This window comes from Protopterus annectens, chromosome 13.part0 (assembly GCF_019279795.1).
Source record: "Protopterus annectens isolate FY-2018-M chromosome 13.part0, PAN1.0, whole genome shotgun sequence".
Lineage (NCBI taxonomy): Eukaryota > Metazoa > Chordata > Ceratodontiformes > Protopteridae > Protopterus > Protopterus annectens.
The window spans coordinates 474,511,538-474,534,737 of NC_056747.1; the positions used below are offsets into that span (position 1 = coordinate 474,511,538).

General features: G+C 40.1%; 1 protein-coding gene across 5 annotated transcripts in view; it reads left to right on the top strand.

Annotated features, from left to right (window-relative positions):
- Window positions 1–23,200, top strand: part of FKBP6 (FKBP prolyl isomerase family member 6 (inactive)) — a 1,232,999-nt gene that overhangs the window by 1,104,726 nt on the left and 105,073 nt on the right. For all 5 annotated transcript variants that reach the window (XM_044054115.1, XM_044054116.1, XM_044054114.1 and 2 more), the window contains exon 8: window positions 6,996–7,078. In XM_044054115.1, the coding sequence (XP_043910050.1) occupies window positions 6,996–7,074 (79 nt within the window). In that variant the 3' untranslated portion in view covers window positions 7,075–7,078. The remainder of the gene's footprint in view (window positions 1–6,995; window positions 7,079–23,200) is intronic.

Here is a 23,200-nt window from a genome sequence, read left to right on the forward strand (position 1 = left end):
TCATCATTTTCTATGATGCTTTGTGGCTCATGTTTCCATTGTTTTTCAGCCATTTCATTACCATAATGCTTACACAATCCCCAGTACAACAGCCTTGCCACATTAGTATGCCTTTCAATATACAGTCCTTCTGCCATTAGTATGTCACAGCCAGCAACAAGGTGTGCAACTGTTTTCAGTTTGGTGTTAAACCTACATTTGTCTGTTTCTACCACATGTTCAGTGGACTTTGTAAACCAGCATGTACGTAGCCCACTATAATGGGCTGCCAATATTAACCTTTCATCTTTTGGTTTGAATTCGCCTCTCCTTAACCATTGATGCATTCGTTCCTGATCAACATGAGGTTCTTCCAGAAGTTTTCTATACTTGCAACTATATTTATGGATTTTACATATTTCTTGCCTTCTCATCTAGTCCTTCACTTTATATTCTTTCTTTTGATTTTTGGCACACTCAGTGCTGCCTGATTTTTTATCTATTACTGGTTTGATTTCCATTCCTGCTTGACGCCGATGTGCTTCTGCTAAATTAAGCAGAGAAGTCATCTTAGATTTATTCTTCTCATGTTTCAAAACTTTTACTACATTTGGGTCTTGAGGTCCCCAGATGTGTGGAGTCCCACAATTGCAGATCTATAGATGTAATCACTTTCAAGGAGGCCCATCCATCCTTCAGAACAGAGAATATATAATCTTTGCTATACACTGCTTTTTATAAATCATTTGGTGAGCATGAAGCATTCTCCTTGTTTTCCTATGTAATCTAGTCAACACATTTTGGGTCCAGTCAATCACTCCAAAACTGTATGTTAGGACAGGAAGAGCAAATTGGTTTATAGCTTGGATTTTTTTTCGTAGATGTCAACGCTGTTTTTCAGAATTAGTTTTATAAAGTATTCCTTGCTAAATTTTATTCACATTTGTTCGTGCTTTATTGTTGATCCTTCATCAGTTCCCAAATACTTATACACTCCTCTTGCTCAAATTTTTATCAGATTCTTGTCCCAAACTGATGTTTTCCTGGTACTGCAGTTTTCCTGTTTTAAAAGGTTACTTTTGCACACTTATCAAGACCAAATAACATTCTTGAATCGTCTGAAAACGTTTTGACAACTTACAGCTCTGCTTTCAGCTCCTCATCTGATGCGCTATACAGTTTTAAATCATCGACAGAGAAGATGGGAAGTCTTTACACTGTTTTCTATGAGCCAAATTGTAGCCATGCCCATAAGCTGTTAAGTAAACAGCTTAATGGATTAATGGCAAGGCAGAATAGCAATGCTAACAAGAGTCACCTTGGAATATCCCCCTTTGAATTTTTATCCCTGTGATAATCATATGTCCTTTATCATGGCTTAATTGCAGAGTGGTCTGCCACTATTTCATGGTCACTGTAATGTAGTCGATCAGTGTAGGGTGTATCTTATATATTTTAAGTACTCTCTTTTCCATGAATGTGGGATACTATCAAATGCTTTTTTTTATAGTCGATCCTTGCCATACTTAAATTCTTCCCCCTTTTACAGTTCTCCAGTATGACTTTAACAGCAAATGATCCTTTGTTCCATATGACTTTCTTTTATTGCTCTTTTATTCTACTGCCATAATTGAGTTTTCTTAATGACTATAAAAAATCCTTGTCAGCATCAATTCCTGTGTATAGTTTATACTTTCTCTGAAGGTAAGCTATTGGTATATAATTTTTAGAGTAGCTTACAGGTTCACTCTTTATTAGCATTGTTTTGCCTGTTGTTAACCAGGTTGGTGTCTGTTTGGGGTGCGCATATAAATAGTTCTTACTCATGGCTAAATCTTTGTGCAGAGATGTTACTACTTTTAACCAAAGGTTAAGTACTGCATCCGGGCCTGGGGGTTTCCAATTAGAGGCTTTTCTTAACTTTGTTTCAATCTCTCTGGCTGTTACTTCATCCATTTCATTTCCTGTACCTTTAAACAACTTATTTTTTCTTTTACTTCTATCCATTTAGCATCTTTATGTTCCACAGGATATTCATAGATACTTCTCCAGAATTATCTGTTTCCTCTCTTCTTGGCTGGGTCATCAATAAATTGCTATTTTGTACTTTTCCTTTATATTTATCTGTGTATCTTCTAAGTTTTTCCATCTGTGCTGAAATTTTTAGTTTATTTGCGATAGTACAACTTCTGGTCTTTTCTAATACTGTGCATTGCTTTTATCACATCTGTCTTTTATTTTTGTTGATCTCTTCCCTCTTCTATAATCTTCTAGCAGTGACACTTTGTGTCTTAGTTACTTTATAGTTTTCTCTATTCAATACTTTCATGATGCTATTCAGTTTCTCCCCTTCTTTTCCCTCGCTACCATGTGTTCTTATGGTAGAACATTATCAGTTATAAATTTAGTAGTACAGTAATATATCCTGTTTACTTCTGCTATATCGCATGGATCTGCAAGGACAGTCCTAATTACTGCGTTTCCTTTGTGACTTCTGACTTTTTTGGGATTTATTGACCTTCTGCATTCTGTTTCTCTCATTGAACTTAATATATCTATCCATGTCTATTAAGTCAAGCAACTCTTCTCTTAGCTCATTTTCTTACATTCTGAGGACACATGCGATGTTTTCCATTTCCTGGGGGACATTCTGTAGAAAGTTTTATAGCATCTTCCTGTGGCACCTTCTCCAATTTCATCCTGTAACATTTGTTGCTCTGTCATATGGAAATTCGTTGGCCTATCACTTCTCAACACTGACTGCATCAGAGTTTCCGTAGTCTCCTGTTCCTTCCCTTGCTGTCTAGCTTTTATACTGGTTTCCTGTGGAAGGCTCCAAATTACCTTGATATGGCACCCGACCAATTTCTTCCTGTTCTTCTGATTTCCCTTAATTTGGATATACATTGCTGTATCCTGTTGTGGTGCTTTCTGTATTCAATTTTCTACACTGAATCTTTGTTTGCAGGTTCTCTCTAACTTCAGTTTTTATTTCTTTAGCTTCTCCATTACTAATCTCCTTTTCTACTTTTCCTCTGTCTTTTTTTGTATTGTAAAGTTTTCCATGTCCAGATTCCTTTGCCTGTATTTCTCTTCAAATATCTTTGGTGCTGCTCATTTTGTATTTATTAGTTTTGCTTTCTCCTTTGCATAAATAATTGCACCACATCAAATGTCTTTCTTTCCCATGTCCATATTTCTTCTTCAGAAGTCTCCTGATCTTCCTGTTTCTCCTTACTGTGTGGACTCACTTCATCATGCTGTGATGTAACCTGTGTTAGACATTCTACACCAAATCCTTCACTTCACAGACACTCCAGAACTTCAACTTCTATTTTTTTAACTTCTACTTTACTAATCTTCTTTTTTATGTTCCATCTTTGAGATATTTTTTTTATTGTGAAATTTTCCATATCCGGATGTCTTTGCCTGTATTTCTGTTAAAATATCTTTGGGGCTGCCTTCTTTATATTGATTAATTTGACTTTCTCCTTTGCATAAATATTGCACCATATCAAATCTCTCACTTTCTCATGTCCATATTTATTTTTTATACTTTTCAAATATTTCTAGGTTTTGTTTATATTTTCGCACTTCTTCAGATGCTTCTTTTTCCAAACAGATCAAAGTTTCTTGATCTATATACTATTTTTCACAACTCTGTTGTATTAATGAATGCAAATTTTCATTTGAAGCTTCTGACAGTTTTTCTTGTGGAAGTATTTTACTTTCCCCTAATTTCTGTCTTAATTGTTTTGTATATCGTGCCTGGAAATTTTGGGCTTTTTGCATAATAGTAACTATGTAATTTCTTTCCAATCCTCAATAGCCCACTCTTGTATTTACGGCTCTTCTTTGGCCTATCAGTTTTTGTGGACGATTAATTCCTTTTACAGCAGGGGGGCCATGCTCCTCCTGGGCCTGGCCTGGTCCCACTGGAGGAATATTTCTGTATTTTGATGCATCTACACACTCATTTTTTCCAGTCCTGGCACCAGTGAGCCTACCAGGAGTGGGCACTTTATCCTTGGGCTTGTGCACCCAGCTGTATCTCTCAATTTTTGACCTACTTCAGTCCATGATGTAAGCTGTGTAAATAGTTTCTATATCAGTGTCACTTTGGTGAGATTTTGTGAAAACAGGGTCCACCTTGCGAAAGTACTCACCAAGACTTGAGGATGAATTCAATTTCAGCACTACCACTCTCCTTTGCTTGATGACTTTTCATCTCTCCTTCGGACCTTTTCCCTCCATTTGGACCCCAATCTTCAACATAAGTTTTCTGATAATTCTCTAGTACTTTTTGATAACCCCAAACATTCCCAGAGATAGTTGTCTCTAAATGCCCTATATACCTGAATAAGCTCTCGTCTGGGATATCTGTAAGAGACACTGTAGAAGTTGAGATATTTTAGTCTTTCATAATAACTTCAATTTACATATCCATAGATGCCCTTGGTATATTTCCACTGTACTCTTTCCAGTTTACTCATGCTTGTATTCTTATAGGATTTCCATATTGTTATTCCATACTCCAGTTTGGGTTTAATGTAACTAACAATGGCTTTATTATTTTTGATTTCCTAGACTTTCTAAATCTTTTTATACAACCTATAGTTCTATAACTTTCATTAACCATTTGGTTGATATGATTAGAAAAATTCATAGCTGGATCTACCCATATAACAAGGTCCTTAAATGAGTCTGCAGTTTGTCACTGTGTGCTATATGAAGTATTCACCTTTCATTTTGTCTCCCAAATCTCTCATGCTTAGTTTTTGATGCATTTATCAGCATATCATTCTCCTAATTCGATCAATTTGGACATTATTTTGCAGACATGCCTTATTTGTAACGTATGTAATCAGTTTACCCAATTTCAAGCCGTCTGCATATAGACTGTAGAACACCTCAGATGAAAAAGTTAGGTCTGAAAGATGCAATCTGAATAGGTAAGGGTCTAGGACAGAGCCCTTTAGGACACCCTGACTGTAATCAAAGATTTCACCTGTCCAGTTGCTGTATACTTGCCATGTCCTATTTGTAAGCCATGCAGCTGCCCATCTTATCAAGAGTACATCAATACCTAGTTCTATATTATTGATCAGTGGTTTTGTGTATGACCTTATCAAATGCAGAAGTTAAATCTATATAAATTACATCACAGGACATGTTTTTCTGAATAGTGGTAGAGTGTTTCAGAAAGGGTTTTTCTAAGTTAAGGTGCAGGTTTAGGATTAGCATGCATTAGCTAGGGGGGTTTTACTTCCCTTCACCACCTTACTAATGCATGCTAACCCTAGCTATATAGATAGATGAAATACTTATTGAGTGCTGTACTCTTCCCACTCGTGTTTATATACACACAGCCATTTTGGGTGCTGATCAACTTTTATCAGCAGTCGTGACATTCTGAGTTATGGGATACTCAGACCTTAGGGTTGTAAAATTACAAGCTCATAAACTTGAACAAATTTCTTATAATGAAGTACAAAATTTGATGAACTTATATTTAGAAGAATAACAGGATGTATAATTATTGTGGTCATAACTGAAAAATCTTTTCTGTACTTGATTTATATAATTTAGTGTAGAGACCAAAACGTACCCTAGACAGCAGCGCAAAAAGCCACCGTGGTTGTGACATCAGTTGCATTTGATGTGCGTACACACACACAAGCCCATTTGCTTACATCAGTCTACCTGAGAAAACCTTGGGATATGGAAGAAAGGAAGCTGGAGATCCCAGCAGAGAGCCACATGAACACTAAGAAGGTACCCCTGTCGAGAACTGAACTGGGTTACCGGTTAGATTGAGAATAGCAGTACCTACTGCAGCTGTTGCACCGCAGTGTTGACTACTGATTGCAACATATTCACCAAAAAGTTTTTGTCTTTCGGCTTTTTCCCGGTTAGGGGTCGCCACAGCGGAACTCTGGTCTGCTAATGATTGGCAAGAGATTTTTACGAACACCGAGGTGCCAGCTTGATGTTCAACCTTCAGCGAAGGCATGCCCATTTACGCATGTCTTTCGAACGCCCACCCAACCGTGGGGAAGACTTGCAGACTCCATACAGAAGGCACTCCAGCCGAGAATCTGACGGGAGAACCTCTTGCTGTGAGGCAACAACGCTACCGCTGCACGACCGCAGATATATTCACCAAAACGTAGAAAGCATAAATGGAGGATAGTGTTTAGCTTATCTCTTTAAAGGGTCTGTTAAATAAATGAACGCTTAAAATATCGAGTACAACATACTCTAACACTTTTAAGCAAACGTTTAATCGATAGCCCAGAATGTCGGAAAAAGGAGTTCCGAAATGTTTGTTAGCCAGCACTGACATGTATGACTTATTACGTCATGTCAGCTACTGCTAACGGCGCCATACAGTGCAGAAAGGGAGAATTTCCCTTTTTTGCACTGAAGTGCGGTCATAAGTAGGGGGGGTGCAGTTCCTCATATGGGGGTGCAGGAGGGCTTGCCCCCCAGCTTGCAACGTTACGGTATGTTGTAAGTTTTTTTTTTGTTATGATCTATTGGAAGTTGCTGTTCATTGGTGTAGTGTTGTGTAGAACTTGGGAGGGGTGGGTGGCTAAACAAAACATGTCGGGATTGTGTTTCGCGACATTCTAGGCTCTCGGTTAAATAAACATTTGCTTAAGTGTTCGAGTATGTTGTACTCAACATTTTAAATGTTCGTTTATTTAACATAGACCCTCTAAGTACTATATTTGCAGTCTTTAACTCGTAAAAGGTAATAAGTCGGGTACTACAAAGTCCATGTTACTGTGTGCTTTGTCTAAACTATGTACTTCCTCACATTCTGTTACATCTGTAGGTTTTTCACTAAAATCAATCTCCTGCTCTGATTGCGTCAGATAGCAGTTGCTTATTTCACATTTTTATGCTGCCTGCATTATGATTTATACAGCCTGTTTAATTTGGTCAGTCATGTTCACTGTTAAACTAGCCTTTTCTTTTTTAAAGTAGACTTATTAGTCATTTATATGTAGCTGTTACAGAGACTATTCGGAGAAGGAGAAAGAGATGTGCTCCAAGATGTTTGCTTCCTTTTTCATCAAGAAAACTTAGTAAGGTACGTCTTTGACTATAAACATATTTTTACAAAGTAACTGCAAATAGTCTTGTGGGTCCTATAGGTATTAAAAAATCATTGTTTATATACATTTGCTATTTGAGAATGTCTAGCCAGAAAGCCGTCTTGTTTTTGCATATGTACATACGTACATAAACTTTTCACACAAAGATTGCATATATGTGTAAATATTCATAAGTATTCGATTCTTTAATGCAGTTAAAAAAGCATTTGCAATCTGTTTCATGAGTACTTGTCATGCTCTTGAAGAAACATTCATGATTAAAATTTTGAAAGATTTGCTTCATGATCATAAGCATTACAAAATTGTTAATTTTTTATATCTTGACAGTGGATGCAGCAAGCCCAGAACTGCTAATATTGCGGTACAGACATAATTAGGATGTTTTTTTCCTATACATTTAAGTAATGAAATGAGCAGGTGGTTACAGCATCCACAGTACAAAAGTCTTGTCTTTATTCTATGTACTCAGTCTGCTTTATACATTTTCATCATTTCCTGTGGCACATGAGGCATCTTGTTTACAGGTGACACAAGATGATGAAATTGGGAGCTCAAAGGCTTCTAATTTATGGGTTTATATGTATTTATAAATAGTGATAAATCCTAACCTAACTGTTGGCAGATAGATTTAGAAAAAGAAAAGACTTTTATATTGATCTGGTTTTGTGTACAGGATTTGTCTGAGTGGGTTTAGTTAAAAACCCAGCTCCAGTATATTAGACATTTTGTAAGCAGACACCAAGAAATATATATTAAGAGTTACACATTTGTTAATTGGATTGCATTCATACGAAATAAAGGAAATAATTACATTATGAGATACTTATGCATTTAATTGATAGAATCTAAAGACATTCTCCATAGTTCTCACTTAATCCTGCACCCTCATTTATTATCAGTGTATACCATTAACTGGAGGTGTGACATTTTGAATTACATCTTGAGATTTATTACATCGCCAAGATTGATGAAGTAAGAATGAGCATTTTGTTTTAAAGAAATGTCTGAGGATAATTTTTAAATTTGATTCATTTGTTGTTAGTGCAGCAGTATATTGGCTATTGCTGACATTGCTGGTATCTGTTAACATATGAAGCAACATTTGATTATGAAAAAATGAAAAATCTTGTAATGTTGAGGTTTGTTGTCAGTTATGATATTTGGGCTCCCTGTAATAGTTGTTGACATTTAAATTCTGTTGGTAAACTGAGCTGGAACTATGAAAAGTTATTAATGGTTTAAACAAGTGCAAAAATCTCTGCCAAGATTTGCAGATGTATTTATAATGCAGCATATCTTTGCAGCATGTCCCAAGTATGCAAGTTATGGTATTGTAATAAGACTTTTATGGGCATACTTGTATTGATGTGATTGTCAAGATTATAGACTTTGTTTTATTTGAGGGTTTTGGGGTGGAAACAGATCTGTGCTTGCTAGCATTTATTCTAAAGATAAGAATATATTAAAATATCAGATTCTGTAAATATGCTGAAGGGGTGATTATTAAACATTTTATTGAAAAGAAATGTAAATCTGAGAAAATACATCTTGCAAATGTTTTGCGGAAGTCCTGTTTTTATTATTTTTTGTCACCCATACCCCTTCTAGGAAGGTATTTCAAAAGAAACCTTCCTTTTGATGGAATATTATAGGCTGTTGGGCCCCCCTCTCCTTCTCTTGTAGTGAAAATTGTTCCATTCCCAAAGCATTGCAGATGTTTCCTTTTGAAAAACCAAAGCACGCACAGACAAGTGCAAGTTAAGTCTTGTTAGTCATGGAAGTACAAAAGGAATACATTTTAGCTCTTACTTGGGACTTCAAAAACCTCCAGCATTCCATGCTTGTCACTGCCTTTGAACTAACAAGAGTCTCTGAACAGATGGACACTGAGCTTTCCTTTAGAAGCTTTTTTTCTTTTCAGCTAGGAAGCCCTAGCTTGGTGATCAGGAATTCTAGAACTGACCTGAAATCCATTTCTGTCATACCTGGAGTTTGACATAGTAGCTAATATGAATTTGTCCGTCACTTGTGCCCTTACACATTGGATATCTGCCAGTAAAGTTTGAGATGCTCGCAACTAAGTAGACATTCTACATTCCTTGCCACCAGGGTATGAAGAGACAATTCTCCTGCAGTAGCCTTTGCTTTAGTAATTTGCCAGGTTTGTGTGTTACCAGTGTGTCCCAAATGCATATTTGGTTTATACATTTTAATAAGGTAAATATATTTTGTATTTTACACGGGATGGAAAGTCCATTAGCTTTCCATTTCTCTCCTATATGGCTCTTTGAGATTCTGCTGCATAATGGATTATAGTTTTAAAAAATATAAAACAGCAGCACCAAGTATAACTATTTGCATATAATTGTTTTGCTCTTCCAAGGAAGGGTGAACCACTGCTGCTTGAAGTACAGTACTGTCTGGAGCCTCATAGTTGAGCAGTTCTTTTTAGAAGCAGAAAGCATTCCTGCACTTTTTAATAACCTTTTCAGCCTTGCCCACTCATAGAGAAAACAACTTCATGTAAAAGCATCTCTTAGTTGACACGTCCCACAACCCACATTGTGAGGGTGTTAATGTAATTTAACAAAAAGGTGTGATGATGACCAGTAATTTGGAAGCTTTGCTTCTCCTCTTTTTTGATTAATTTCTAGACTTGTTTGCTATAGTCCTTGTAGGTGACCAAAATAGGACTAGGGTTAAGTTGTTAAAAGTGCAGAACACTGTTTTCAGGTCTTTGACATCCTTGGGTAATCTTGACTAAGCCGGGCTGAAAAAGAAATCCTCACAGATAGAAAATTCAGAGATTCACTGAAATCTCTGTTGTATGGTAGTAATGGAGGTGGAAGAGAGATGGTCTCTTAGTGTAAGTCTGGTATCTGAAGTAACTGAGAGCATATAAGAGTATGGCATGCACATATTAGCTCTAGTTGCTAAATAATTAACTGAATCCAGGCTTTCCCATTGTATTTAAGAGGCTGCATATGACCTTTCTTTTTTGGTCAAATATCGTTAGATCAGCATGCCAAATATGATCTGTGAAATACCCAGATTAGCAACCAAGCTGTTGGAAGGCATCAAGACTTTATATTATTTACATTGCTAGAAAAGTCTCACCATTAGTAGTGATGATTCAGTAATTGAATGAAACCCCATGCTTTAAGAATGTCTGATTGTAAGTGCATTCTGATATCAACAGATAATAGCAAAATGAGTAAGTATCCTCCACTTTAGATGACCACCATAAATATGCCTCAGATATCAAGAAGTTTAGAAGACGACATTTACTTATGAAGTATTTCATGAACGGATGAGTTATAAACATTAGCTTTTTGAAACTAAGCATTTTTATTATATACTGGAAAGTGTATGTATGGGCACTTTGTTGTGGTGGCTTAGTAGAATAGTACAACCAAGTAAGGTCAACTGCAAAAAAAATTATTGGAACAATATCCAGATCATTGTTACTGTTGCGGAAATGTTTTTTCTACGTATGTTTTTTGCCACTTGGCCTGTCAGTAATCGAGCCTTTCCCATATCGGCCAAACCTGTTCATTTCCCTGTCCTGGGTATATTGAGCAGCACCAAAGAAGATGCTCTGATATTAATGTGTATATGAAAACAGTAATAGCTTTAGGGGAGGATCTGATTGATCCTCTGTCAAAGCCCCTCCAAAACTCTTAGTAATAATCAGCACCAAGCTGCATGACTATCGGTCCAAAAGGTATGCTAACCAAAAAGCTAGTTTTCTTCCTGGCACTTCAAGCATTTGCTCTAAATAAGGACTGGAAACTAGGTAAAATGCTGTAGTTGGCACTCTGCATTCATTTCTTAGAGTTGTCATAGATATTTTATCGTATTAGGTATAAAATTAGTAGTGCAGGCCTTGTCAAATGTTAGATCTTAACTCCCAAATTCATGCCAGACCTGAAGCCTCACCATAGCAGATTGATAACAGCAACTTTTAAGGAAGGAATTTAGTTATCAAACATGTTGGGCATAGTGCTGAAATGGGTGGGTCCATGACTTTTGCAATGTTGAGAACCAGAAATTTTTGAAAGAAAAGGAACAGTAATTACTGCAGCTAGGAACAGTACCAGAAGTGTATGCCTCTTATCATAAGAAAGGGGAAGAGAATCCTCTCTGGCATCGCACTAAACCCCCACAATGACCCGTGACTATTAAAGGAGCAATCTCGACATCTTGCCTTTAAAATTAGTGACCCCACCAGGGCAGAAAAGCTGTATTGGTTTCTCTGTGCTGCTGAATTAAATTATCTTTTCCTGTAAACTAAGCTATGTCTAGGCAAAATGATCAGATCTAAAAAAAAAAAAAAAAAATACTTTTTTTCTAGCTCAGAAGACAAATTGATGTTATCACCAAAGCAGATTTCCCAGATGGGTGGAGGGAGATGCACACCAGCATATTGGAAAATATGGATGCAAGAATCAAGGTAGGGGGTTCCCCTCAAACAAGCTGTGATTAAACAGAGGAACCAGACAAGGGGTGTCCTTATTCCTCTTTATTTGCTTTGTATTTAGAGCCATTGGCAAAGAAAAGGGGACTTTCATATTCAGTAATATAACTTCTCTGGTAACTATGAAAAACTAGCTTTGTTTGCAGGTAATTTTTTGTACTTGATAAATCCATTAAAGTACATTTAAGTGTTGTGGAATATTTAGACAGTTTCAAGTTTTCAAGAGATGAAATTAGTGAAGGTAAAACAAAGGCTATAGCAATAAACTTTGTACCTGTAATTGGTTTAGCAGTACTCATTTATGGGGACCCAAGATGAAGCATTTAGATGAATGGATTAAAAAGGGTTCTGTTATGGCAGCTTAAGGATATGTGGAAAGAAACTAAAGATAATGCAACAATTGAGAATCTGGAAGCTCTTGTCTTATGGTTATGATACAAGCAGTGAGAATGTTTTTAGTCTGTTAGTTTTATATGCAGGCCAGGCATATTTTTATCAGACAAATGAGAAGTTGTGGACAGTAATTAATAGTTGAAGGAATTATCTGTGAGGGGAAGAAGGCAAGAGTTAAGTGGAATAAGTTGATCTTTCCCATAGAACAAAGGTGGTTTACGGTTACCGGATTTGAATGGGTCCTTTAGACTAATGAAGTTATGACTGGCATACATAATATGGGCCAAAGGTTATAAATAAAAATGGAAAAGGATCATGATAAAACGAGGGATGGGCAGAGTTTGAGAAATAAAAGGAGGGTATGATTTTGGATGCAGATCCTTAAGGAGAATAACGGCAACCACACAATATTGTATTCATTAAATTGCAGAATATTCTAAGAAGCTAACACAGGAATGGAGAAAGGAGATTTTGTCAGTATGGATGACTGCAAATAAGAGTATAGAAAATAGGCAAGAGGGGACTGGAATTGTCAAAGGAACCAAGGTATTGAGAGAAAATAACTAGAAAACAAAACAAATAGTGTGGGATGAGGCCAAGCAGAAGTTTGGCCTGCAGTTTAGAGACAGATTTTCTACCAGTGATTGATGTCAGACTATAAGTAGAGAAAGGGATACAGGTGTGCTAAGTGAAAGACCAGACCTGGTAGAGTTTTTAGTAGAATGTTCATAGGTGTGTACTAGGCTAATGGTCCTGGAGCCTTTACAAGCCTAGCCCATAGAAGTGCCCTGGCATTATCCCGTCCAATGTTAGTTCCCAGTACCTCTATCAAGTAGAGCCACTGGAGTGATCCCCAGGGTGAACTTTCTATTTCCCATCCACTCATCAAGATTTCTTTTGAAGGACAGTGAGGTGCTCTGCTTGACCTGTATGAGAAGTCTATTCCAGAGCATGGGCAGTCTCTGGGTTATGAACCTGTCCCTCCAGCATGTTCTGTTGATTGCTGTAATGAGGTTGAGGTCTCTGGAGCGTGTGCTGTGGAGGGATTGGGAATTATTTATATGTAGCGTTTCTAACAGAGCTGGGTCAGACATGGCTTTGTAAGTCAAGCAGAGATCGCTTCTTAGTGGACAATATGAGACCGAGAATAGCTGGAGTTTTTTTTTTTTTTTTTTTTTTTTTTTTGAGTATGTCCGTGTACGACATGTGTTTAAGGCCTAGGATCCCTTTTGTGAGGTACTTTTTTGGCCTTTCTAGCTGTTGCATGTGTCTAGTGAGGTATATACCAAATGGAGCATTACACTCGATGATTGGCCTAATGAGGGAAGAGTAGAGAGAGATGATGACATCTCTCTTCCTGGATGCAAAACCCTTGGTAATGAGATGTGCCACATAGGGCTTTCTGAACACAGTGGCAATGTGGTCGAAGGAGAGGTTGCTGTCAACCTGTATCCTTAGATATCTTATAACGCCTTCAGTGTTTAGTGGGTTCCCATCAGTGTGGTAATTAGTGGGAACAGAGTTTTTCCTGAAGGGGATGACGACGCATTTTTTGGCATTAAGCTTAAGGCCATGGTTTGAACACCAGTCATTGGTGTCAGTGAAACCTTTACTGTAGTATGTCTGAATCACTTGGGGAGTTAATAATGGCTCCCAGCTTGCAATCATCTGCGAACTTGGTCAGCCAGAGTCCGTCTGTGTTGGCCTGGACTTCTGAGAACTAGATGCCAAACAGGAGAGGACCCAGGACCGATCCCTATGGGTCTCCACTCGTGACTGGTCGGCAGTCTGACTTGGAGTCTGGTACTTTCACACTGTGGGTTCTATCTTTGAGCCAATTTGCAACCCACCTAGTGATATAGGGGTTGATGCCTAGTTTGGTGAGTTTATCAGTAATTCCTGAGTGTGGAATGATATCAAAGGCCTTGGCAGATCGGGGCTGTAGGAACTGCCTTCCCATCACCCACAGCTCTGGTGACTTAGTCAACGAAGTCGAGGTTGAGCAGGCGTGATCTACCTTTCACAGAACCAAATTGCGTGGGATCTATGGTTTGGAGATTCCCTATATCCTTGTTAATTAGGTCGATGATGCACTCCATAGCCTTACATATCAGACTCAGGCTAATGGGGCGATAATTCCCAGGGTCGGTAGTCGCCCCCCCTTTATGGAGAGGGATGACTGTAACAGTGCGCCATTTGGTAGGGACAAAGCCTGAGGTGAGGCTATGATTGAACAGGTCCCACAGATGTGTCAGTTCACTTTGTAGTTCATGTAGAACACATCCAGGGATATTGTCTGGTCCCATGGAAGTTGTATTCTTGGCCTTGGACAATGCAGCCTTAACCTGTGCTGCAGTAATGCTGGGTGCCTGGCATTCCTCCGGTATTGTGATTGGTCCTTTAGGGGGGAGAGAGTGGGGTAAAGTTGGCACTGAATCTGTCGGCCAGTATGTTGCCAATATCTGTTGGCTCAGTATACCATTGTTCAGTAACTCAGAGCAAACCTGGTTATTGCCGTGGAGATTTTTGATATAACTATGGAAGGCTTTGTGGTTGTTTTTAGTGTCTGCCGCAATTCTGCCTTCATAGCTGGCTTTAGAGGTTTTGATGAGGGATCTCAAGTTTTTGTTGATGCTAATAAGGGAGTTTTCTCAGTCTTAGGACTTCACCTTTTTGTGCAGCAGATGTTCTTCATCTCACATTGCTGCAGTCCTAACACTTGGGTAGTCCGCTGTCCACGGTCGGCCCGAATATCAAAGTATAAGGCTGACGTCGGTCAGGGCGCATTTAACTGACGTCAGAACGTCAGGGTACAAATGCGCATGACCGGCGTCATATCCTCAGTCTTTTTTGCCGCATGGTCCGATGCAGAAGCAGCATTGCAAGTGCCGGTTGGCGTTCTGAGATTTTTCTATTTAGAAGTTTCAGACCGAGTTCAAAGTTGGCTAAGTACCCCGTTGGGGAATATTTTTGTTTTTTCTTGCCTCAGTCATTTACCGGATGTCAGAAAAAGTTAATAATTGCGTTTCTTGTGGGAAACAGATACCGCATAGAGATTATCATACTTTGTGTATTCCTTGCTTAGGGCCTGAGCACGACGTTGTTGGCTGTCGCTCTTGTGCTAGATTTAATAAACGCACTATAAAGAGAAGGTTGGATTGTGCAAGGTTAGTCTTTGGGAAGCGGTGCAATTATAAAATGCAGTCGGATGCTCCGACGCCCGCTTCCTCGAAGAAGCGCAAGGACAAGACAGTTAAGCCTAGGCTAGAAGAACCGTCTGTGCTGGACGCCGGTTCTTTAGAGGTGTCGGTGGAGCCGGTGGCTCCACCGGAGATTTCTTTGTGTTCACAGAGTGAAACTTTATTATTGCAAGATATGGCCTCTCAGGAGGCAAGTCAGGCTGAGGGGGCTTCTCAGGTTACTATACTCCCCTCCCTTCCTAAGGTGGTTAGGCCCTCTCCTTCTGTTACTAAGGCTTCTCCCAGGGGCAGGCCAGGTTTAGCTTCAGTTGGTGTTACCCCTAGCTCCTCAGGTACTATGCCCAAGAAGCATATGCTTAAAATGGCAGAAGATTTGATTACTTTGATTAGGGGTTCTATGCCCCCTCCTGCTAAGAGACCTAGGGTGGAGCCTGAGCTGGGGGGTTTTGAGCAAGCTTCAGATGTTTCAGAGTCTTCGGCTGAAGACTTGCAGGAGTACTCTCCTTATTCTGATTCTGATGTGGATGATTCTGCTCCTTCTGCTGCTACTCCTGAGGATTTTTATTTTTCTGAAACTCTTCATTCCATGAGGGAGCATTTTAAGTGGGAAGGTCAGGACTTCTCTGATTCCAGGAAAAGGCTTAGGGAATTTCTTTTTTTACCCCAGCATAGGCCTTTGGCTATACCTCCTGTTTTGGATGTAGTGGAAGATGTTTTTTACAGAGGCTTCTCTTAATCCTGATTCTTTACCTCCTGCTCCTGTTTAACCGGATAGGTATTACAGGGTGCCTGACGTTCACAAGTATCTGTTTAAAAGTCCTAGGGCAGACCCAGAAACTGTTAGCCAGGGGCCTAAGGGTGTTAAGGCTTCTGTTGTTAAGAATCCGGTTCCTACAGATAAGGAGGCTAGGGCCTTGGATAGATGGGGAAAGAAAGTTTATACTTCCTCCACTCTTGCTATAAGGGCTCTGAATTGCCAGTTTCACATGTTGAAATACCAAAACTATCTCCTTTCACAATTGAAGTCTAAGGTTGATGCTCTGGCAGTTGGTATTGATTGTAAAGAGTTGCAAGATTTAGTCCATGTTTCTGAACAGGTGGGTAAGCATTCTTTGCAATGTGGTTTTGATGCTGTACAGGCCTCGCCTAGGGTGGCTGCCACTGGGACTGTTCTTCGCAGGCACGCCTGGCTGAGGGATCAGAATTTGTCTGAACATGTTAAAACAAGGATTTTAGATGCTCCTTTACAATCTGACGTGTTGTTTGGGCCTCCTGTTGAGACAGTCTTAAAGAAGATGGAAGACAAGGCTAAGTCTATGCAGACTGTTAAAGATTTTTTGCAAGTCCAGCCTCCAAAGTTTAGTAGAAATTGGCCTACTAAGGGGTGGACGTATCCTTCTTATGATTCCCAGTCTAGGGGTAGATCTAGACGTGGTAAGGGCAGAGCTCAGGGCTCTTTCCGGCCTAGAACAGGGAGTTCTCCTGCACAGGCTTCGGGTGTGGGCAGGGGTCAGTCCTTTCGTAAACAGACCCAATGACCTACCTTTTCAGCTGCCAGAGCCTGCTCGTCTGGCAGCACCTTTGGGAGGAAGGTTGGCACTCTTCAAAGAAAATTGGAGTTTAATTACCCAGGACAGATGGGTATTGGATATCATACACCACGGCTACAGGTTTTATTTCCATACCTTGCCTCCTTTCAAAGGCATGCCAGACGTTCCTCCTCAACAAAGAATAGAGGCTCACAGACAGGTTTCTCTGTTGCTCCAACTAGGGGCCATACAGCCGGTCCCTCTGCCAGAAGTGGGCCTAGGATTTTATTCTCGCCTGTTCCTAGTACCAAGAAGGGGAACACGTGGAGACCAATTTTGGATTTATCTATCCTCAACACTTATCTGGACATTCCCAAGTTCAAAATGTTGACGTTGCAGCAGCTTTTACCTCTGCTGGGCAAAGATCATTGGATGGTAACTTTGGATCTCAAGGAGGCTTACCTTCATGTTCCTATCAGACTCAGTTGCAGAAAGTATCTGCGTTTTCGAGCTGGGACTTCTCACTATCAGTTCTCTGCATTGCCCTTTGGCTTATCTACTGCGCCCAGAGTGTTCACGAAAGTTCTGTCTCCAGTGATAGCTTTCTTCAGACTAAAAGGAATACAGATCTATCCTTATTTGGACGACTGCCTGATTCTGGCTCAAGGAAAGGAAGAGCTTCTTCATCATTTGGAGTATGTGATAGCAGTGCTAAGATGCCTAGGGTATTCTGTGAACGAAATAAAGTCCAGTCTAGTACCCTCTCAAGACATGTGCTTTCTGGGTGTGAGACTGAATACAGCAGCCCAGATGGCCTTTATGACCCCGGACAAACAAAAGAGTCTATCCCTTTACTTCCATCAACTATCTCATCAGTCCGGGCTGACTGCAAGGACAGTCCTTCAAGCCTTAGGGTTCATGGCATCTTGTATTCTGGTGCTTCCCAATGCCAAACTGCATATGAGGAAGCTACAATGGTATCTCAAAAATGTATGGACACAGCACTGCCAGGATCTGGACACTGTCATTCCAATAATACCTTGCATTCAGAAGGAATTTTTGTGGTGGGCTCAGGAATGTCACCTAAACAAGGGACTCTCTGTGACCCGGCCAGAGGCAAGTCAGATTTTAACGACAGATGCCTCAGACAAAGCTTGGGGAGCTCATCTGAATGGAAAATGGATACAAAACAAGTGGCCTGTCAGACTACAACATCTACATATCAACATGAAGGAGATGTTAGCAGTCCAGTTTGCATTAATAGCTTTCAAGGAATTCCTTCTTCCAGGACAGGTGTTGATTCTAACAGACAACACAACTGTCATGTGGTACATCAACAAGCAAGGGGAACATTCTTATCCTCTATGCAGGCAAACAATGATTTTGTGGGAGACTGCTCTCAGTTTACAGCTCAATCTTCAGGCAAGGTTTCTGCCAGGAGCACAGAACTCCTTAGCAGATGTGTTGAGCAGACGAATTATGGATCCCCACGAGTGGAAATTGGATCCTCATGTATTTCAGAAATTGACAGTGTCATGGGGAACTCCAGACATAGATCTGTTCGCTTCTCCACTAAACCATCAGCTGCCAAAGTTTTGCACAAAAAGGTTTCATCCCACAGCTTGGAAAGTGGATGCTCTTTCTTTCAATTGGAGCAATCTTCATGTGTATGCCTTTCCACCTCTGCCTCTCCTCCCAAAGGTACTTCTGAAGGCCAGACAGGACAAGCCAAGGATGATTTTAATAGCTCCAGATTGGCCTCGACAGCACTGGTACCCATTACTGAGAAGTCTAGTACGGAAGCCTCCATGGCCTTTGCCTTCGATTCCACACCTGTTGTCACAGGAAGACAGCCATTTGCTCAATGTCAAACTTCACTCTCTTCACCTCACAGCCTGGCATATTCTGTTTTGAACCATAAAAGGTCTCAACTTCCACAACAAGTTTTGAATGTGATTTTGGAAGCTAGAAGGCCTAGTACAAGGAAAGTGTACGCAGATAAATGGAAGAGATTTTTATTTTGGAGTGCAGCAAATGATTTTGATGTTTCTGAGCCTAATTTAAGTGTGGCTCTTCAATATCTTACTGAGTTACTGGACAAAGGTTTGTCCTTCTCTTCTATTAAAGTTCATGCTGCAGCAATTTCAGCTCACTATGATTGCGACCCGCCATTGTTTTCTCATCCTTTGTTCAAGCAATTTCTCAGAGGGGCAAAGAATATCAGACCCCCACGAAGAGCTCCTACTCCTGCTTGGGATCTCAATTTTGTGTTGGAGAAACTCACTCTACAACCTTTTGAGCCTGCAGCTACTGCTGAGTTGAAATATTTATCATGGAAGACTGCTTTTTTATTGGCCATTACCTCTGCAAGAAGGGTTTCTGAATTGCAGGCCCTTATGGCAGTTGAGCCTTTCTTGATTTTCCATAAGGATAGGGTATCATTACGTACTAATCCTTCCTTTATGCCTAAGGTGGTTTCTAGTGTGGCTTTAAACCAGACTATTCATTTGCCTACTTTTTATGCAAATCCCCAAAATAAAGGGGAAAAGATTTTGCACACTTTGGATGTACACAGGCAGTTGCGTTATTATTTGGACAGAACTAAAGGGTTCAGGCAGTCTCAGCAGTTGTTTGTTTCTTTTGCTTTGAGTTCTCAGGGCAAGCCTGTGTCAAAACAAACTATTTCTAAGTGGATTGGGTTTTGCATTGCTTTCTGTTATTCCCATCATGGCAAGGAGGTTCCAGCTGGGATTAGGCCTCATTCCACTAGGGCTACTGCCACTTCCACAGCTTTTTTAAGGGGAGTGGCAACCAAGGATATTTTAGAGGCAGCTACTTGGAGTTCTGTGCATACCTTCTCTAGGCATTATCACCTGCCACTTTACTCTAAGTCCAGGGCTGGTTTTGCCACTGCGGTTTTGCAGGGCATTTTGGCAGCTCCTGCTTCCTTATAGTTAGCCATCCTCCCTTATCTCTGCTTTGGGATTCTACCCAAGTGTTAGGACTGCAGCAATGTGAGATGAAGAACATAGTACAGTTTTGTACCTACCATAAATGTAGATGTTCGAAGATCCACATTGCTGCAGTCCAATTTGCCCTCCCTCCTTCCCCTCTGTGCTTGGAGGTGGTTGTGTGGGTTGGGTTGTACATATTGTGTGTATTATATCTATTGTACATATAGTTAGTGCAAGGGTGGTTGGTTCTTTGTTTGCTGTCTTTTGGTTTTGACCTTTCTTTTTAAGGTCTTCTGACATCTGGGGCAAGAAAAGACTGAGGATATGACGCCGGTCATGCGCATTTGTACCCTGACGTTCTGACGTCAGTTAAATGCGCCCTGACCGACGTCAGCCTTATACTTTGATATTCGGGCCGACCGTGGACAGCGGACTACCCAAGTGTTAGGACTGCAGCAATGTGGATCTTCGAACATCTACATTTATGGTAGGTACAAAACTGTACTTTTCTTTCTTCTGTTGTAGAGTTTATTAATGGCAGGGGACCACCAGATTGGCTTCCTTTTTTTGGAGGAGAGCGTCTTGGTTCTGTTGGGTATGGGGGTAGTTCCATGCATTTATGTACGTGTTCGTACAGTGCATTGGTGTATGATTCCACAGTAATGCATCTATTTTCCATTGATATAAGTGTCATGAAGTTTGCCACCTCTGTTTTTAGAAGCCCAGGGTCAGCTTTGGAGAAGTTTTTCATGATGGTTACTTTTGCAGGGGGTGTGGGTGACGTGGATTTCCATGGCAATTAGTTTGTGATTGGATTTAACCAGGGAGGAATTGACTAGTGGTGGAGAGCAACAGTTGCCCATGTTAGTACCAGGTCAAGGATGTTGCTTCCTCTAGTAGAGGTAAGAATGAGCTGGTCCAGGGCATTGGAATTGATGAATTCTAGGAAGCGTTGGGCCATTGTACTGGTGCATGAGTAGCTTTCCCAGTTGATGGAGGGGTAGTTGAAGTCATCTAGTATGAGAGTGTTGGGTTGGACCCTAATAGTTTCCAGGGTGCTTAGGAATGTGGAGTGTGTCTTGGGACATGGTTGGGGACCTATAGCAGGCTACGGCCTGAATCGCCGTCTTAGCCAATGTTAGTTGTACCTGAAGTATCTCAGATGCATTATGCTGGGCTACTAGTCTGGAGGTATGCATTTCCTTTATGAATATGGAGACGTCACCACCTTTGGGGCTTCGGTTCATGTTCTGGGGCTGAAAGGTGTGAAATGAGTTATACCCTGGTAGCACAGGGGTGCTTTCTGTTGCTTTAAACCAGGTCTCCGTTACAGCACAAATATCGATGTTCTCCATTTTGAGGAGTCCTTTGAGCAAGTGCATCTTGAGATTTAGACTTGTAGCACTGAGCAGCATGACCCTCAGATTGCATTTATTTATAGCTGTTACAGTGGTAATTTGGTCTTTGGAACATCGTCTAAAAAAAGCAAGAGCCTTAGCCAGGAAACCCAGGGGTGACAGATGCAGGCCATCTCTGGCAAAGCATCGAGGTCTGTCAATCCTGTCATCCCAAGCAGACAGGTAATGGATCCTCTTAGAATGACAGCAGAAACTTAGCAAATCGTTGAAGTCAATCATTTTCTGCTTGTACTGCAGTATAATTCTGGTGAAGGTAGGATGCTGCTCAGAGCTAGAGTCATACCTACCTGGACAACATAATCCAAAAGCTGCTCCATGTCTCTCTTCATGTAGTCCAGGGAGGTGCATCTCCAGTCATTCACACCCACATGGACGGTGACAGTCATACTTGTACTTGTGGAGTGACCCGAGTGCATGTGTTGTGTGACAGATTCTGGCACCTGATAGACAAGCTGGACTGTTACCTTCTCCTTATCCTTCTATGAAGAGCAGAAGCTACTTTTAAAAAGGGTTAGTAGTAGGGCATGTGAAATATTGCATGATAACTGAAAGACTCAGTCAGTGGAGGTTAGAAATAGTTGGGAAGAGAGACTGGAAAGGTAGTTTACAAAGGAGCAATTTAAGGGTATCTGTATGACAGCATAGTCTAGAAGGTTTAAGATTTTTGCTTAGAAGTATTTGCATTGGTGTTTTTATATCTCAAGAAAACTTGATAAAAAAATTTTCTCTGCTAGATAGCAAATGCTGGAGGTGTGATGGAAGAGAGAGAGGTAACTGGGCGTATGTGTTTTGGGAGTTTAATGGGTTGGCATGTTTAAATTCACTACCAAGTACTCTTGTCAGAAATGTTTGGATAGCAAATAGTAACAAAGGGAATTGATTATTTTTAAGCTTGGGACATATATATGAATTGCCTACACATAGTAAGGTAAGGCCTCACTAAGTTTGATGTTATTGAATGCCAGTAAAGCAATTATTAAAAAAAGGAAATCAAAATCTAAATCAACTGTAATTGATGTACTGAATGTTTTAAAGTGGGTAAAAGAACTAGGGTAGGAGCAAATTGCATAGAAAGAGATGTAATTGTTGGGAACAATATTTGCAAAATAATCAAGAGGTGAAGTTGTAGGGTAAGGCAAGGCTGAACAATGTGTGTAATGTTAGCATGAGTAATTGTTGAAAAAAATCTATGTAATGTGTAATGCATGAATATTTAATGTTGACATTAAAAAGAAATAGATGTCACAGTCAGGGTGGGAAGTTGCTATAAAGGAAAGAGGGAAGGAAAAGACCATCCCACCTAAAAAAAAAAAAAAAAAAAAAAGTTTAGGTTCCAAGCCAAAGTAAGGTCTTATCAGTGGATTGTAACAGCATGACTGTCTTTTTGTGCATAACTGTATGAGTGAAACGTACACTGTCTTCGGTCAGTTCTTGCCTTATGGCTCTAGGAATGAAATGCATCACCAACTGAGAATATTTATGAACTCATCAGTTTACTTGATAGCCCAGTACTATCATAGCTGTCTTTGTAGTGATTCTCAGTTTTTTCCCCATTGGAAAGTATATAAGAAGGGCAATTAGACAAATCAGTCTAAATCTGTAGCCCTTCTGTATTGCCATATCACTGGTTGAGATGCCTTTCTTTTCATTTTGTTTCAAATGCGCAGTCTTATTTACCAAAAATTTGCAGGTAGTTGGATGTTTTTTTCTTTTTCTTATATCTTTTTATTAATAAAAAAAATAAACTTGCTATTGATGGTACACAAGGTTCTTTGCTGACCAAACTAGAGAGTTCTCCTCCAGAGGCAGAAGAGGATCCTGTAATGGGAGATGCCATCCTAGAAGCAGAGGGGGCCTGCAGAATCTGGGCTCTAGGGAATCCTTTCTCCGCAAACCTTTTCAGCGCCCCTGAAGCGATACCTGGTTGTCCTACTCTGGATGCAGTCGGGGGCTGTTTTTCTGTGCACTCAAGCGCCTGGGCCCGAATCACTACAAGCACTCGGGTGCAAAACATTATATCCAGAGGCTACTACATTCCCTTTTCCCTTCCTCCAAATGTACTGAAAGCACTCCCTGATGATCCACCCAGTCAGAGGGAATTTGCAGTGGTCAAAATCACCAAATTG